Source organism: Theileria parva, chromosome 1 (genome assembly GCF_000165365.1).
Source record: "Theileria parva strain Muguga chromosome 1, complete sequence, whole genome shotgun sequence".
NCBI lineage: Eukaryota > Apicomplexa > Aconoidasida > Piroplasmida > Theileriidae > Theileria > Theileria parva.
This window is the reverse complement of record NC_007344.1, coordinates 1551083-1567151: the sequence shown is the minus strand read 5'-3', so window position 1 is coordinate 1567151 and position 16069 is coordinate 1551083. Positions and strand designations below refer to the sequence as shown.

The window sequence follows — 16069 nt, the reverse complement described above, 5'->3', positions numbered from 1 at the left end:
ATCAGTAGTTAATTATGTCGTTCACCGCAGATGGACTTTATAAGAAAAATAAACAAAAATGTGCAGGAATCGTTCTCGATACTCAACGAAGGAATCCAAATCACAAACTCGATCCTGGAATTAAATAAAATACACCTGCCACAATTATTTCAATTATGTCCATTTAAATATAAAAATGATGAAGAAAGGGGATTATGTTGTTTGTTTGAGGAAGTTAAGGCTGGAATCATTGGGGGTGTAGAAGTAGTTAAAACAAACGGGTTGGAATCCAAAGAATTAGGAGAACAGAGTAATAAAAGTAAATTTTTAAATAGATTAAGGCAAGGATACCAGGAAAAGAATGATCTGAATAGAACCCAGGTATCTGACCCAGGGAAGAGTTTAGAGGCGGAATGTGCTCTAGGAGAAAATTGTCTACTAAAGAAATTTTCAATAAATTTATACTTGGAAAGCATTGAGTTTGTGTCCTTCTTTCTTAATACGCTGAGTAATGTACTTAAAGATTCTAGTAAAGCGTCAAGAAAGTTGGTGGAAAGCCAAACATTTTCAGTGTTATTTGAGATATCTAAATTGGTAGAAGTAGTGGTATTTTTGAGATCAGATAATGAAAAACTGAGAAAAATCACACAAGATGTAAACTCTATACATGGTTCACTGGTGAATTTGGTGGCATTTTCCCTAAATTTGCTAAATGAAGTCTTGCAATACCCTCTGCACATCTTCTTTAATAACCTTAGTAAAGAGTATGATGATTGTAGAATTGAAAGGAGAAAGTATGATATTCTCTTGAAGGAGAGATATCCATTAGAAAATATAGACGAATATGGCTTGGTAGGCTCATTCTGGTTCATAAATATCAATGAAGAGGAGAGGGTTGATTTGGACCAGTATTTGTTATATCTAGACTCTATTTTGGATTCTTCAAACAACTCAAGACTAATAATAGACTATATAAGTTTAATAAGTGAACAAGAAGATGATTCCTATAAAAATATTTTATATGGGTTCTTATTAATTTTTCAGAAACTGTTTGGATATAATGACCTTAATTGGCACTTATCTGAGAATGATCAAAATATATTATATTTTTGGAACAGATACTACGACCCCTGTAACTATTATTTGTATTATAATGATTGTTGTTACGACTGCACAAAGCCAAAGATGAATCCTGACCTTTCAGTTGAGGGTGACTACTGTTCATGCTTTCTAAGTAACGAAAGGTGTAATTTTAGAGTTAAGATTGTACTGGAAGAAGATTTGAAAACTAACAAGGAAATTTTAAGGATTTTACCCAAAGTTCTTGATCAATTTAATGAAGTTTACATTAGGACTAGGGTTTTAGGGTTGATGCTACAGATAGTGTCACAAATTGACTCTTTCATGGATTTGTTACACAAACGTGGAATTTTCGATTCAATTTTTGATACACTATCAGAGTGTAGTCAGGACCAGTTTTATCTTTTAAATAATACTTTGAATACTGTTTCATACAAAGTTCAAAATCCACTTAGTTTCCTATCATTAATCAGAGAAGAAGATTTAAAGATACTCATGACATTCCCACCATGTACCATAGAATCTATTTTGTTAATACATAAATATGTAGTTGCCTCAAAGTGGCAAACCTCAGTAAAATATAGAAAAATTCTATTAGATTACGCTAAACCATTAACACTATTGTACACATATTACAAGTGTACATACCAGTCTTCAAATAAGATGGAACTTTCAGGACTATTTTTACAGATTTTTAGCGTGGTTCTTGAAAGTGTTTTAGTATCTCAAGTGGCTCTAAGGAATTTTACCCATGTAGATGGCCCTTTTTGTTTACAGTTAATATCGAAATTGAGTGTTCTTGACTGCTATAGTGATTTTGGTGACTTTAGAGATAACTTCGATTTGGAGTTGTTTAACATGTTGGTGTGTAGTTTTGTGATTCTGCTGAACTTGTCAAAGTCGGGAACATTTGTAGAATATCAAATTTTTAATTCCATTTCTAATTATTTGTCAGTTTCACTTTGTTTAATGGACTACTTTGGAAATGTAAGTGCTAATAGTGTGGTTGAGTGGATAACATCACAAACAGTGAATAACTTGCATGAAGTGTACAAGTATATGCTAAATGTGGCACACACTAAGGAAACAACAACAAATGAAGAAGTTGTGAAGATAAAAATGGATACTCTGTTGGATTTTGGAACTTTCCCACTTTTCCAACTGGCAATAACGCTTTTTGATCCGTATATCAACGCAAGAATTGGTGATAATTTGATTAAAAATGTAAGTTTTAGCTGAAAAACTGATTTATATTTAAATTTTATTCAACCTTAATGAATAATTAGGTGTTTAAAATGACAATGAAAATGGGACTTTTTGGCTCCTTTTCAGTACTTGGAGAGAGTTTAAACGCATATATTTCAAATTCATGTAATGAGTTTAGCTTAGCACTGAATCAAGAGTTTGAAGAAGGAAAAATAATATTTTATAAAAAGTTTTTCCTCAACTACACACTCATACTGCTGTCAACAGATCCCCTGAGTGATGCTCCAGTGGTAATAATTATTAATTTTCTATAACATCTGTTTAGGCACAGTTTCTGAGTGATTATAATATCAAGTTTCTATTGAGTTTAGCTTCACAAATTGTTGGAATCCTGAAGGTATTATTAAAAACTTTAATTTTGATAATTTTAGACCCAACAGAGAGTAAACCCACAGCCGATACTGATGGATGCATTAAAATTTTCATTGTATGCTGTGTTTTCAGTAGATTACACAACTCTGCTGAAAACTTTTGAGTACACGTTTTTATTTGGTAATATTTTTATATAAACTATTAATGTTTAGATTTGATTGAGTTGAATCTATCAGGAGGAAGTTTGGAAATGGTGAAAGGAATCGCATCAGTAATACTGCTTTATTTGATCATGATGGGAATAATACCAGACGAGAAGGTGAAAAACTTGGGTTTAATGTGTGAACATATGAAAAGATTGTATCAATCTGTGGAGTTTAAGGCATCTGAAGTGGCATTAAAGGCAGATAATATTAACCCAGTTGATACCTTGGGACTAGATTTTGATCAAGTTGTAAATTGTTTTCTGAATAATTTGTTAAAAACGGCAGTAACGGACTTTTTGGAGCTCTTTTATTGGAATTTTAATAACTATTACAACTTTTCGCTACCTCCTCAAGTATTCAAGTTCCTCATCATGTTCAAGTTGTATATACACCCACACATCTTCGGACAGCTTTCAAGTTAATTAATTTAAATATAAAATAATCATTTATAGGGTTTATAGATAGTCCTGGTAGAACAATTGGAGATTCAGTTACTAGCAAGAGTATTGCAAATCTAGTAGTGGATGAAAAGATGTTGGATAAGCCACACATGTTGTTGAAAACGTTGTATTCTGGGGAGCTGGAGTTTGCGAAACAAAAAATACACGCATTGAAGTGTCAACTGCATGTTATATTAAACTCATTGAATCTTGCACGCATGGAAAACGAGGTATAATATATAATATTCACATTAAATATTTAGAGGTTGAGGAATAATGTTGAATTACTAAAGAAGCAGTTGGAAGGGCCAGGAAGTGAAGAGAATTTTAATTTGGAAGTGGAAGTGGAAATTGAAAGGCAGAGATACTCCCACCTCGAGGAAATGTACAATGTAAGTAATAAAAATAAAAATGATAATAAATTATAGAAACTGTTGACACAGTTAAACGAGCTTACATTCAGCAAAGACAACATAAAATAATTTTTTAGCGATACTATTATACTTCATCTTTAACCTGTTCCCCCTCGGGTTTTTTGTCAGTTTCAGCATTTTCATCGGTTTTTTCTTTCTTTTGGGTGGTTTTAGATTCACCTTCCTCCTCTTCACGGTCTTCCTCATATTCAGCTTCACCGCCTTCATCTTGATCCTCCGTAGAGCCAGAATCCTCTGACTCATTTTTTAGTGAATTTTCTTGATCTTCGGATTCGCTATTTTCTTTAGCTTCCTCCGATTTAGTAACTGTTTGAGGTTCAGACTCCTCTTTAGATTCTGTGGCCGTTGATTCGGTAGATTCTGATTCTTCGCTATTTTCAGCTTCAGACTCATTGTCTTCAGTAGGAGCTTCTTCAGAAGTAGAGGGAGTAGATGTATTATTAGTATCAGCAGTAGTATTTTGCACTTCACCTTGAGACTATAAAATGATTAAAATTTTTATAATGTGACTATATTAACTGAGTGGGTAGATAATGTACAAAGAATACCTCGTAAGCTTTATCGACTTCATCGGTTGGAGTGTCGCAAGAAGGCACTGAACTATTATCGACAAGCGCCTTAGAAGATACCACACCCTCCGGACTCCCGTTCACCAAGGGAGACGCGACCGGCTGTAAGTTGTTTAGACCATTTGCCTGTGCATTGTTATTTTCAGTAGGTTTATCTAACTTGGAACCGGCCTCATTGGCATAAGTTGAGGCCTCATTTTGAGCCTTTTGTTCTTCTTCTAACTTGTTTTGTTGGTCATCAAGATCTTTCTGTTGCTGATCCAGGTCCTTTTTCTGATTATCTAGTTCTTCCTTTTGAGTATCAAGATTCTTTTGATCAGTAGTTAAATCATCTTTTGCCTTATCTAAATCACTTTTTTCAGAGTCAAGATCCTTCTTTTGTTGATTTAATTCTTTTTCTTCATTTTCTAACTCTTCTTTCTGGTCCTCAACAGTTTCTTTCTCCTCCTCTAATTTATTTTCTTCATTTTTTAAAGAGTTCTCAGCTTTCTCTAAATTGTGCTCTTTAGCCTCAACTTCCTTCTGTGTGGAGTCTAATTTGTCCTGAGCTTCCTCAAGATTTTCTTGCTCTTGTTTTAGTGCATCTTGGTCCTCCTTAAGCTCCTCAGCCGTATCTTGGAGAGCTTTCTCAGTTGCACTAGTCTGGTTTACTTTCTCTTCCAACTCCTTCTGTTGGTTTTTGACGTCTTCGAGCTCAGATTTTAGTTCGTCATGCGCTTTTGTCTGGTCTGCAGTAGCATGTTCGGGATTTTTATCAGCATCCCATGCATGAGCAGCTGCAGGTGTGACTACAGAGGCTGAAGTTTGAGAATCTTGTTTAAATGGACACGAGGCTTCAGAACCGTCGAACCCGTTTGAAGAATTTGTTCCATTTGGATAAGCAAATTTACAGGATTGACCAACTTGGCCAGGTGCTCCGTGTGCTAAAGGGCAAGTACCGTCACCTTCGTTGCGCTTGATGTAGCTAGCGTATGTGCGATGATTAGTCTGGAAAAAATTATTAAAGTCTGAAGAAAATTTATCTAAGGTTAAAGGCTCACCTTGTTTGTCTCTAAAATTGTTCATTGTGCTCATAAATTGATAGTTTTTGAAATCGTTTCCGTATTTTTTCGAGTGCATTTCATCCATTGATGAGTCGTCCTCGTTCAGCCTGGATCTCCTGGCTCTCACAGAGGCACCTTTATTCCTATCATAACCTCTTCTCTAAAGAACATTACATGAATGTTTTACGTACTCTGGTTGATTCCAAAAATTTTGGCACTTTTTGATACATTTTGCCTAACAAGCCGCCGGACTTGTCATCCATGCGGCACAGGCAATTTAGAGTAAAAAAACATAAAATCGAAAGAAAATTTAAAATCTTCATTTTCTATATCTAAAATACTATTATTTAATGCTAGTAAGATAAATAGTTTGATGTGTAAAAAATATAGGTCATTAGGCTGGAATTTGTGTAGTAGAATGTGTATTGCTGTTTTGAGCTTAAATATTCACACATTTGAAAGTCTAATGAAATTTGGCTTCAAAATAATATTTAGAAAAGCCATAAGAAGAGAAATAGGGGTGATACAGTAATTTAGAACACAAAACATGTGTGTATAATGACAGACAAAGTGTGGTATTTGAGCTGAAAACACTTACACATTTCAACCAGCCGAGGAGATAATTAAAATAAATAACAAGTATTACCTGTAGAATAAAATTTTTACAAATACAACTAAAAACTAATATAATATTTACTGTCTAGCACACAACATCAATTTACAAACCCCATTAAAACGACATCATTAGGCTATTGTCAGAGAATGTGACAGATTGTGGTTTAATTTGGGCTCTTTTTGGCTTGGACTTTTTTGTATATTATTAATTATCAAAATTTATAAATATATTCAAAGTGTTGGACAAATGTGTGGACATATAAATTGAAATTAAGGAAATTATTTTAAAATATATCAACTAGAGATAAAATTTTAACCATCTCTTAGAAGTTTTTCAAGACTTCCATCAGAAAACATCTTTGTAATTTTTTCTAGGCCCCCTACAAATTTCCCTCTAACATAGAGTTGTGGTATGTAAGGGTATTTTGAGTATGCCTTTAGCCCATTTCTAACATCTTCGTCCTCTAGAACATTTACAGTCCTTATGGTATCGATTTTAAGTGCCTGTAATTAATTTAAAGTGATTGTTATTTGGAATACCTTTAGGATATCCAGAGCCTGTTTACTGAACCCGCAAGCAGGTTTCCTAGCAGTTCCTTTCATGAATAAAACAACTTCATAAGTTTCAATTTCAAATTTTATCTAAATTTTTAATTTTTGAGTGCAAATTTTATGGAAATGTACCTTCTCAAATGCCCTATCGGTTAGAACATAATCCTGTATAACGAGTTAAATAAGTTGAATCATACCTTAGAATCTGATTCACTACAACATCCTTTATTATCCGACTCAGTATATGCGATTATATTTGGTGTATATTTCAATGAATTGGTCTGGAAGGGTTTGTGGAGTGAGTTAGATTGGAAGTAAAGGTCTGTTTTTGATACATGTTCATTCCTATCATAGTTATAGAATTCAACTGGTCCAAATATTATACAGTTGACTAATCCAACCTTTAAATGAGGTCGTCTATTTCTATATATAAGATTCAAATATTTTACGAAACTGTTATAAAAGTTAGAAAAGAAATTTAACATAATATTACATTTAAATATTCATTTTATAAATAAAATAATATAAATTCATGAAATTTAATTATTACTATATAAATTATTTGTATGTTTATTTCCTTACTGTATAGCCTCATTTGTATATATTTTAAACTAAGTAACATACACACTTTAAAGAATTTTTTATTGAAAACGTAGTTTTTAAAAATTATTTTTAAAGTTTTCATATTCTTTATTTTGTTTTAATGTTTCTTGTATTTTAATTTTAACCTCTTCTCATGCGTTCTGATTGTTAAGCTTATAATCCATGGATTCTAACCTTAAGTCAGAATTGAAAAAACATTTCAGTAATTATGAAATGCTCATGATTGACCTTGATGGGCTGTTTTTGAAATACCACAACTTTAAATGTTCAATGAGTATGTGTAACGATATTTTACTTGACACATATTTACTAACACATATTTAGGTACCTCTTTTGATGGCCATAGGCTCAATATTGTTGGACTTGTCCCTTATACATTTTCTGGATTTACCGTCAACGCACCTTTGGTGATTCAGGTTCTCTCTGACTATCCATTCAGTACACCTTTATTCTGGATTCGAGGCCATAATATAAAAATAGTTAAAAATCACCCTAATGTTGACCTTCGTGGGAATGTAACTCTGAAGTACTTGGATGAATGGAACCACACTAGCAAATTGGTATTATATTCTATTAACACATTGTTATTAGGTGCAAGCCGTTGACTGCTTGCATTATGCCTTTAACAAAATGTCACCTATTCTCACCTTCTCAAACTCTCCAGAGACTATTTTAAAAGCTCAATTGCCACAATCCCCTCATCAAATTCTAAACCAGCCAATGCCTGAAAATCCATTTGGTAAACATAAGCTTTCAGACAGGGACCGGATCCTAGTTGAACACGCTCACGAGAATATCTTAACCTTGCTGAAAAAGAACAGACAAAATGTGATTAAGCAGTACAATTATAACTTGAACAAGTACGAGCTTCACAGGAAGATACTTCTCAACTGGGTCGACGCTCTTTTAGAGCTAAACATCGTGAATTTAAAGATGGACGAAGTTGAGGTATATTCAACTTATAATTGATTTAACATATTTTTAGGGTAAGCTTGAGAATGAGTTGAACTCTGATGCGCTTGAAAACGCTGAAAGTTTGCAGGAGGAAGTCGCTGTGTTGGTCAGGAATCTCACCAACTCTAAGCAGGTCCTCTCATCACTTGAGGATGGCGACTTGGAAATTGAACATGTTGTAAAGTTCAAGGATCCAGACTCAGAAAAGTAAGAAAACTCTTAGTTACATCCTTAGATTAGCTGAATTGATTGTAAATGAGGCCAGTTATAATGATATGCTCGAGTTCCTGCACGATGCTCATAGGCATAAACGAATATCCACACCTTCGTATGTTAAGGTAGTTTAACTCCATAATATATGAAATAGGAAATGAGGAGACTGAGTTATGAGTTTTTCTCATCTAAGCTGAGAAGAGAAGACCTTTTAAACCAAATATAATTAAATTTATAAAATTACATTTAAATGAAAGAGTTTCTTAATGCGTAGTCTATAGCTGTGAATACAAGCCCAGTGCCCAGTGAATACTTTGCAGTTGCTGCGAGTGGTCCTGAAAGCTTATAAACTGCTCCTGAGAGAAGTCCAGCTATGGGAGCACTGTACTTATCACTCTCGTCTGAGCCTCTTACTGTTTTTACAAGACTGTTTATTCCACAATATATTATAGTTAGGCATCCTAATCTATTCCCTAATTTCGGGCCGTAGGTACTGCAATTATTCAGAATTGAGTTTACAAATAATTTAGTTGTAGCTCCTCCCTTTGAAATTCCCTTTAATAACCCGAATGAACCCCCGCACAGGATTCCTAGAATTATCAATAGTTAATTGGGATAAAATTAATTATTATGAATGAATAAAATACCAGATCCATAGGCTAAGCCCACTGAATAGGTTAATTTCTCTCCCCAATGTCTTCCATAGCCTATAATATTATAATTTTTAAAGAAAATAGTACCTGTTAAATATAATTGTCGACTTGTTAAATTGCCTCCTAAAATGTCCGATTTCGACTGCGATTTCTTTTTTTCAAGAATTTCCAAATTTGGATTTATGCTACCAACGTTTAAATAATCTCCCATTTATTAAAATTAATTTATATAATATATTGTATGGAATCTTTGGGTATTGTGGGAACGATGTTGAATGGCATAGAATAAAAAATAATTTATATAAAAAATTAATACAGTTAAATTTAAATCAACTTTGGCTCATTACGCATCCATAAGTCTATTAATTGCTACTGTTGTATCCCATCCGTTTTCTTCCAAAGCTCTCTGAATGAATTACTTTTGAAATGTTTTAACTTACCACAGCCGATTCTCGATCAATTCCAATTTCCAAAAGTAAATTAATCTAAAAACAGCTTAATAAAATCATTCCTAACCTTCCCCTCTCTACTTTCGTCCCGGCTTCTTGCAAAGGTACTGGTCCACAGCCTGAGAATAATATCAATATTTAAATTTACTTTGCAGTATTTTCGAATTCTTTATAGTTTCTTTTGTACATATTAGCAACTTGTGCGTCCTGAGGGTCGTCTAAACATAGTTTATATAATTATTTATTGCATACCAGGTTCAGGTGCTGAAAGCAGTGCCTGGATTGATATTAGAGCGGTCCTAATTGTTAAGGCTGGACTCCATTCACTCTTTAGAATGTCTAAACAGATAGCTCCAGTTTCACTAGATATGTTAGGGTGCCAAATTTTAGTCTCGAATTTTATCTAAAATTTATATTTTATTATGATTAATGGGTGAGGTATTATATATAAGGTGAAATGTACCACAGGGGGACTGTAAGGGTAATCTTCGGGGATAGAAATGTCCAAAGTAAAATGGCCTCCCTCATAAGGTGTTCCAGGCTAAATAATTCATATTTATAACGATCACATACAGGTCCGAGTATATGCCCCTTCCACTTGAAGATGTTATTATCTACTACGTATGCCTCAACTGTTGAATCATTTTCGTTTTCTATATCCTTGAGTTCCTGAAAAGTTTTACATTAAAAGATGGAGTAAAAGTACTCTTTTTAGACGTAAATGTTCCCGAGATTCCATATACATCTTGTTTCAGATTAGATTCCAATTAAGCGCAAATATATTTAATTTGCAAACACTTATAATACATAGATATTATTAATACATAGTTTAAAAAAATTAATTTCAAAAAATTTATGTGAAAAGGGGGAGATTTGGTTGTAAAAAAATGGAAGATCAGAAATAAAGTTAATTGCTATAAAAATACATATACAGGATTAAATGTTTTCTAAAATAAGGAATAAAATGGGCATTAAAATAGTATTTGAAAAAAACTGATTAAAAATATGCACACTAACACTAAACTAATGATGTGGTAATGCACATTAGAATGAAATTAAGTGTATCAAAATTAGAACAAAATATTATGTTAAAGTGAATATAAATAATTATAATGTATATATTTATACTTGGTAAAGTGAGATTCGCGAAGATAGATGATTTTTTAGTAAATAACTGGAATCTGTGTAGGAATGCTAACACATCATAAATCAGGTATTATTAAACACCTTTAAAGAGAAAAAACGGGATTAATACTATATTTCTGCAATGTGTTAAATGTAGTATCACTAACAGTATTGTCGTGGAAAAGTTCTAAAACAACAAAATTATGATAAATTAAGTAGAAAAAATAATAATTTGGATCTAAGAGGGACTTGGTGTAGATTTTAGTAACGAGAAATTTGAAGAAGGAATCCTAACAAAGTTTCATGTTGTGGAAATTAGGTAGGAAACTGGAGTAAAGAAAAGCTGGTGGTTGAATGTTTTTAAAGTATATTTATATGTAAAAATTCTTCTTTTAAAAAATAAAATAGTGTTGATTGATCCTAGTGTGTATGGGTGTATGATGTTTTATTATTTATCGTGGTATGATAGATGTTATTGTGTCTAAGGAGGTTAATTTGTGTTCCATATAACTTGGGTTATAACAATTTAGAATTTGATTTTAATTAATGTATTTTTAATGTTTATTTCAGGATATTCCATTTTGACGTTTTTGGAACCTGTTTCATTTTAATAATTCTAGTGAATCATTTTTTGTTAAATTTAGTGATGAAAGTGGTTTAGTATAATAATTTTATTTGATTACAGAATATTAAGTATTTTACAAGTCATTTAGAATCATGTGTAGATAAATGATGTGTTGGTTGTCAAATGTAGATTGCTGATGATAAAACTCCATTCACCCCTGAAATTTTAATAAAAATCGCAAAAAAATAATTGTCACAATGTGTGATTAAAATAATGAAAAGATTGTGTTCCTCATGTATACGTTCAAGTAGAGTTTCAAAGAGAAACCTGGACAATGGCGAAAATCTTGATGATCAAAAGGCAAAAAAGAGAAAAAATGATAAATCTTCAGAGTATAAAGAGTGTTATGTTGAAATATTATTAGATATTCAAGGTAGATTGTGTAGCAGTGGGTTTACAGGCCATAATTCTACCCACACTCCTGCCACTAATATTACACATCAACTTAATACTAGGTTAGGTTTTGAGAATGATTTTAAAATCTTTAGCTGCGGATCTGAAAATAAAGATCTAGATGTAGAAATTGATCTGGAAGTAAAAAATGATTTATGTACAGATTCTCAAGTGTGTTTGACTAATCCTACAAGTGACCAGAAGTATTCTGAATTGGAGTTTGTAAATATATCAAGCAGAAAGGAAGTAGTGAAAAAGGAGCCGGATGTACAGAGTGTTATAAATTTATATAATAAGGGCAACTCGATGAAGTGTAAAGATGAGTTTAAAAACATAAAAGATGAAGACAACTCTGATAATGATAACTTTTTTATCGAATCGAAAAAAATTTACGAACAGCTCTTAAACACATGTAATACTGCCTCTAAAACTAGTAACACTAAATCCAGATCAAGGGGGGATACCAGTGGAAATAACAAGACTTCTGATACTAAAACTGAAAACGCTAATACTGCCAGCATTAACATTGATGCTAGTGAAGTTATCACTAAGAGTAGAACTAGAACTAATAATGAAGTTAATAGTCCAAATGATTCAGCCACAAATTATACCTCGAGTACCGCTTCAAATGTGTCTGACGATAGCTCAAACGCCTCGACTACTGACGCACTTGACTCCGCACCCAATAACTCCACACCTGACGCTACCGTCTCTAAACAATTAAAGAAGCATACCGAGAAGGTGGAGGATAAGCTCCGGAGCAAGATAAAGGAGAGTCTGGATAATGAAATTGAAATGAACGATATCGTAAAGTTTAACACCTACATTTGTAACCTTAACAACAGTCAAATGATTAATAACTTCTTTAACGAGTTCAGTGATACAACTAATACGACCAGTAGTAACACGTTGGACTCTTACGGTAATAGTACGATATTACAAAGAAGTACTCCGAATGAGCAATTTGAAGACTCTCAGTCAGACCCGAAACGAGCTTTATCGGACCCTGAAGGCCATGAGTTGGTTTTGAGAGATAACTCACAAGAATCTGAAGTAACATCTGAGCATAAACCAATTGATCCAGAAGTGTCAGTGGAGGATAATTTGAGACTAGATAACATGTTGGAACCAGAGCCTGTAGAAGATCTTCGTTTCAAACCGAAACCGGTATCAGAGGATAAGGTATCAGAAACAAAAGAGGCCAATGCCCCAGAAGAATCGCTTGTATTAGACAAGGTGTTGGACCAAGTTATAGGCGAACACGAGAAGGAATTACCAGTTGGAAAGAGTAAAGTTAGTGAATTTAAACTTAAAAGAAGTCAGCCTGACTTCAGCAATGCATCTAATGTTGATCGCAGATCGCAACCGAGCAATACAGTTAACACTGATCAGAGAGGAGAATCGAGTAATAATTTTAATTTGTACAATAGTGTAAACGATCGCAGGTTGGAACAAAACAATCAAATGAATTTGAACAATAATCAGAGCAATGCAGGAACGAGTAGTGTAAGTATGTCACGGAGGATGGAGGAGGACGATTATAATAACATTTGCACTCCAAAGAACAAGAAAATGGGCTCAGTAAACTTGAAGGGTTTAGAGATGATCAAGTCAAACTCCGACAAGTTAATAAAGACGATAAATTACACATTAAATAAGAGGAATAAGAGGAGTTACAACGACACTAGCAACAATAACGGGAAGAGGAAACGGTACATACTAATTAACCCTAATAATAACCATGTTCCTAACACGGCACCCCATTCAAAAGATGTAGTGATGAATAAACTGAAGAATCAACGTACTAGAACCAACGCTAACCCGATGGATTCTGCAAGAATGGGAATGGATGATAAGGTGCTGGAGAGAAATTGTTCAAGTGAAATGTGGAATGATGACATTAATGTGATTATATATAGGAAGATGAAGCTGGGTTACGGGTCCTTTTCTACAGTTTCTCTGGCTCTCTTGAGGTTCATTAATCAGAAAAATCAAAATAATGAAGGTGAAGCTCAGCCTGCTGATGCGGCTACTACGGAAAATACAAGTACAGCACCTAATAACGGTCCCCCTGCTACTGCTGATACAATGGAGAAGAAGAGAATATACGAATGCGCTATAAAGAACATAAATAATAATTATGGAGAGATGTCCAGGTACCAATACATTCGAGAAAAGGAAATGATGCTACACTATAACCAGAATGTACTAAAACCAATCAGTTACAGGATTTTGTATAACAACAATAACAATAAGCTTTATCAACTACTACTGCCCAGAGCAAAAGGCGATTTACTCTCAATGCTCATTAAACTAATTATATACCGGACAAATACCATTAATAACAAGGGTAATTCTACCACCAGCACCAAGCGTAACCTAGACACGAGTACCAAAAATAATGGCGAGTCAAGTGAGAAGAGGAATAATTGGAAGTTTTATGGGTTGTTTATAATTGAGATCAAGTATATCCTGATACAGATAATAAATAGTATCATATATATACACAACTGTTTCCAGGGGAACATACTGAGGCATACCGATATTAAGCTCAATAACATACTGGTCTTTTGTTCTGAAGAGGATAAGTATAACCCTTTGAAGTGGCAGTTAAATCTTTCCGATTTTGGTTCATCGATCCTTTTACAGCCAAATAACTTTATCAACAATATTCAGAACATTGTTGCTAGCACTCAGCCGACTAATTTTGCCAAAACAACAGCTCAATATTCAGGAAACGTTAAGATGAACGATGACGACGATATTTTCAACTATCACATGAATGAGTACATGGAGCAGATAAACACACAGTTACTGTCATATAATATCGGGACACTCAAGTACAACTCACCAGAGACACTGCTGTACGACGAGTTTCTCAATAAGAGAATCAATAACAACAGAGCACTGCTGGACTATTTTTACACCACCAACAACAACAATGATAGTTCATTAGATATATTTTTTGATAAGGACAACTCTGCAAGTCAAACAAGTGACGGTAACTGGAGTGATAAGGAAAACTCTCAGATGGATCCCCTAAAAGATTATGATAGCCTCAAGAACATGAATGAAATGGTGGAAATAAATAACGTGAGGTACATCAAGACAAGTAATAAGAGCGATATCTGGTCCCTGGGCATCATAATAACCGAGCTGGTAAAGTATATGATACACTACGATTTCAATAATTTGGATGACTTGGCTAACGTCAACCTGTTCAACTTGTACATCACCGACAACTTCGACTGCGACTTAAACTTTCAGGCCTCTGAAAACTCAAATTCTACCACAGCGTCCGGACTCAACACCAACACAACAAACTATACCACTTCATCCAGGAATAATAATACAACATCCAGGCATAATAATACAACGTCCAGGAATAATACTAGTGCCAATAACAGTGGTGGTGTTGGCAAACTTAATGCTAATAGGTTAGGCTCGAGCACCTCTATTAACACCCCCAGACCTGTTCCCAAAACTAGTAAAGTTAGCCCTAAACGTAGTACTGGCAATATCAGGCATAACATGTCGAGAGTTGGAGGCTTGAAGGATAACCATAAATTAGCTGGTTCTAAGAGTTCAAATATAAAGAATATCCTGTATAATAACATCGGGAATGGGATTTTTTACAAAAGTAAGGACAAGATGCTGGTGGATGACGAGAATAGGATGTTGTCAACCTACATTAACAATGTGTGCAATAACGAGTTTAAAGTCCGAAAGTCTAAGCTTCTGAGGCTAATTTACTCTAAACTGTACCCCAAGAGTGATGATAATCCAGAGTCTGAAGATAAAGACGTGTTTAATCCCTGTGAAGATTCTCAGGAGTCGGTACCTCAAGCTAGTTCAAGGGCGCAATATGATTTACTGATAAACTTGTTGACAAATTTGTTATCATACTATCCCAGTGAAAGGTTAAACTCGATAGAAATACTTGGGCACGAGTTCTTCACCAATAGCAGGAATATATTTAAATTGATCGACCACAATAATAAAATCTTCGTAAACAAGTACTACAACTTGTACGAAAACATTAACTCTAGTGATCTGAACCTGTACGATGACAAGTATAGTTACTCATGGTACAAGGGCCCTTTATACTACTACGTTTACATCTCAAGTAGTAATTTAACGGCGAGTGTGCAGGACACTCCTGAAGACAGCTTAAAGATGATAATTTATAACCTGGAGTATGATATGCTAATGAACAAGTCTAGGGAATTGTACGGAGACGAGTTTATCATTTATAAATTACTCAAGAAATTAAAGATTGAAAACAATTTAAATTACCGGCAAATCACTAGCACCTACACTTCCCACTTGCTATCTCGCGAGTTGTACCTGCTCAACAGGCATAAATATCAACTAGAGTGAATTTTCGTACAAACCCAACTAATTTTAATATATTAACTTATTTTACACACAATAACAAAGTTTATAATAGTATTATTATATACACTGTACTATTAGTATGTAAGCCATACTATTAGTATGTAAACTATGCTATTAGTATATTAATACTAATATACACCTATATATATATGTGTGTATA

At 33.8% G+C, this 16069-nt stretch overlaps 7 protein-coding genes across 7 annotated transcripts; 3 read left to right on the top strand and 4 right to left on the bottom strand.

The window, feature by feature from the left end:
* The first annotated feature begins 2 nt into the window (after positions 1–2).
* TpMuguga_01g02305 (uncharacterized protein) lies at positions 3–3908 on the top strand. Its single transcript, XM_761165.2, has 8 exons — positions 3–2283; positions 2346–2555; positions 2591–2662; positions 2697–2817; positions 2850–3260; positions 3296–3513; positions 3547–3675; positions 3712–3908. Exons 1-8 carry the CDS (start codon positions 31–33, stop codon positions 3763–3765), a joined length of 3468 nt encoding a protein of 1155 aa, XP_766258.2. The 5' UTR covers positions 3–30; the 3' UTR covers positions 3766–3908.
* TpMuguga_01g00736 (uncharacterized protein) lies at positions 3690–6011 on the bottom strand. Its single transcript, XM_061305052.1, has 5 exons — positions 5976–6011; positions 5521–5661; positions 5327–5489; positions 4266–5293; positions 3690–4195 (listed from the first exon to the last, which is right to left on the bottom strand). The coding sequence occupies exons 2-5, from the start codon at positions 5650–5652 to the stop codon at positions 3782–3784; spliced, it is 1737 nt and encodes a 578-aa protein (XP_061161626.1). The 5' UTR covers positions 5653–5661; positions 5976–6011; the 3' UTR covers positions 3690–3781.
* A 197-nt stretch (positions 6012–6208) lies between these two features.
* GRX5 (Glutaredoxin family protein) lies at positions 6209–7084 on the bottom strand. Its single transcript, XM_061305051.1, has 4 exons — positions 6694–7084; positions 6629–6661; positions 6485–6586; positions 6209–6448 (listed from the first exon to the last, which is right to left on the bottom strand). Exons 1-4 carry the CDS (start codon positions 6979–6981, stop codon positions 6257–6259), a joined length of 615 nt encoding a protein of 204 aa, XP_061161625.1. The 5' UTR covers positions 6982–7084; the 3' UTR covers positions 6209–6256.
* Positions 7085–7123: 39 nt separating this feature from the next.
* Positions 7124–8498, top strand: TpMuguga_01g00734 (UEV domain protein). Its single transcript, XM_061305050.1, has 6 exons — positions 7124–7373; positions 7424–7659; positions 7691–8047; positions 8085–8260; positions 8289–8391; positions 8421–8498. The coding sequence occupies exons 1-6, from the start codon at positions 7262–7264 to the stop codon at positions 8490–8492; spliced, it is 1056 nt and encodes a 351-aa protein (XP_061161624.1). The 5' UTR covers positions 7124–7261; the 3' UTR covers positions 8493–8498.
* Positions 8490–9149, bottom strand: TIM23-1 (Tim17/Tim22/Tim23/Pmp24 family protein). Its single transcript, XM_761161.2, has 3 exons — positions 9007–9149; positions 8914–8973; positions 8490–8856 (listed from the first exon to the last, which is right to left on the bottom strand). The coding sequence occupies exons 1-3, from the start codon at positions 9128–9130 to the stop codon at positions 8513–8515; spliced, it is 528 nt and encodes a 175-aa protein (XP_766254.1). The 5' UTR covers positions 9131–9149; the 3' UTR covers positions 8490–8512.
* Positions 9150–9212: 63 nt separating this feature from the next.
* UBC27 (Ubiquitin-conjugating enzyme E2 K) lies at positions 9213–10379 on the bottom strand. Its single transcript, XM_761160.2, has 8 exons — positions 10075–10379; positions 9942–10037; positions 9832–9909; positions 9621–9771; positions 9517–9586; positions 9436–9487; positions 9360–9404; positions 9213–9325 (listed from the first exon to the last, which is right to left on the bottom strand). Exons 1-8 carry the CDS (start codon positions 10111–10113, stop codon positions 9263–9265), a joined length of 594 nt encoding a protein of 197 aa, XP_766253.2. The 5' UTR covers positions 10114–10379; the 3' UTR covers positions 9213–9262.
* Positions 10380–11215: 836 nt separating this feature from the next.
* Positions 11216–15934, top strand: TpMuguga_01g00731 (Protein kinase domain protein). The gene has a single exon (XM_761159.2). The coding sequence runs from the start codon at positions 11332–11334 to the stop codon at positions 15889–15891; it is 4560 nt and encodes a 1519-aa protein (XP_766252.1). The 5' UTR covers positions 11216–11331; the 3' UTR covers positions 15892–15934.
* Positions 15935–16069: the final 135 nt, after the last annotated feature.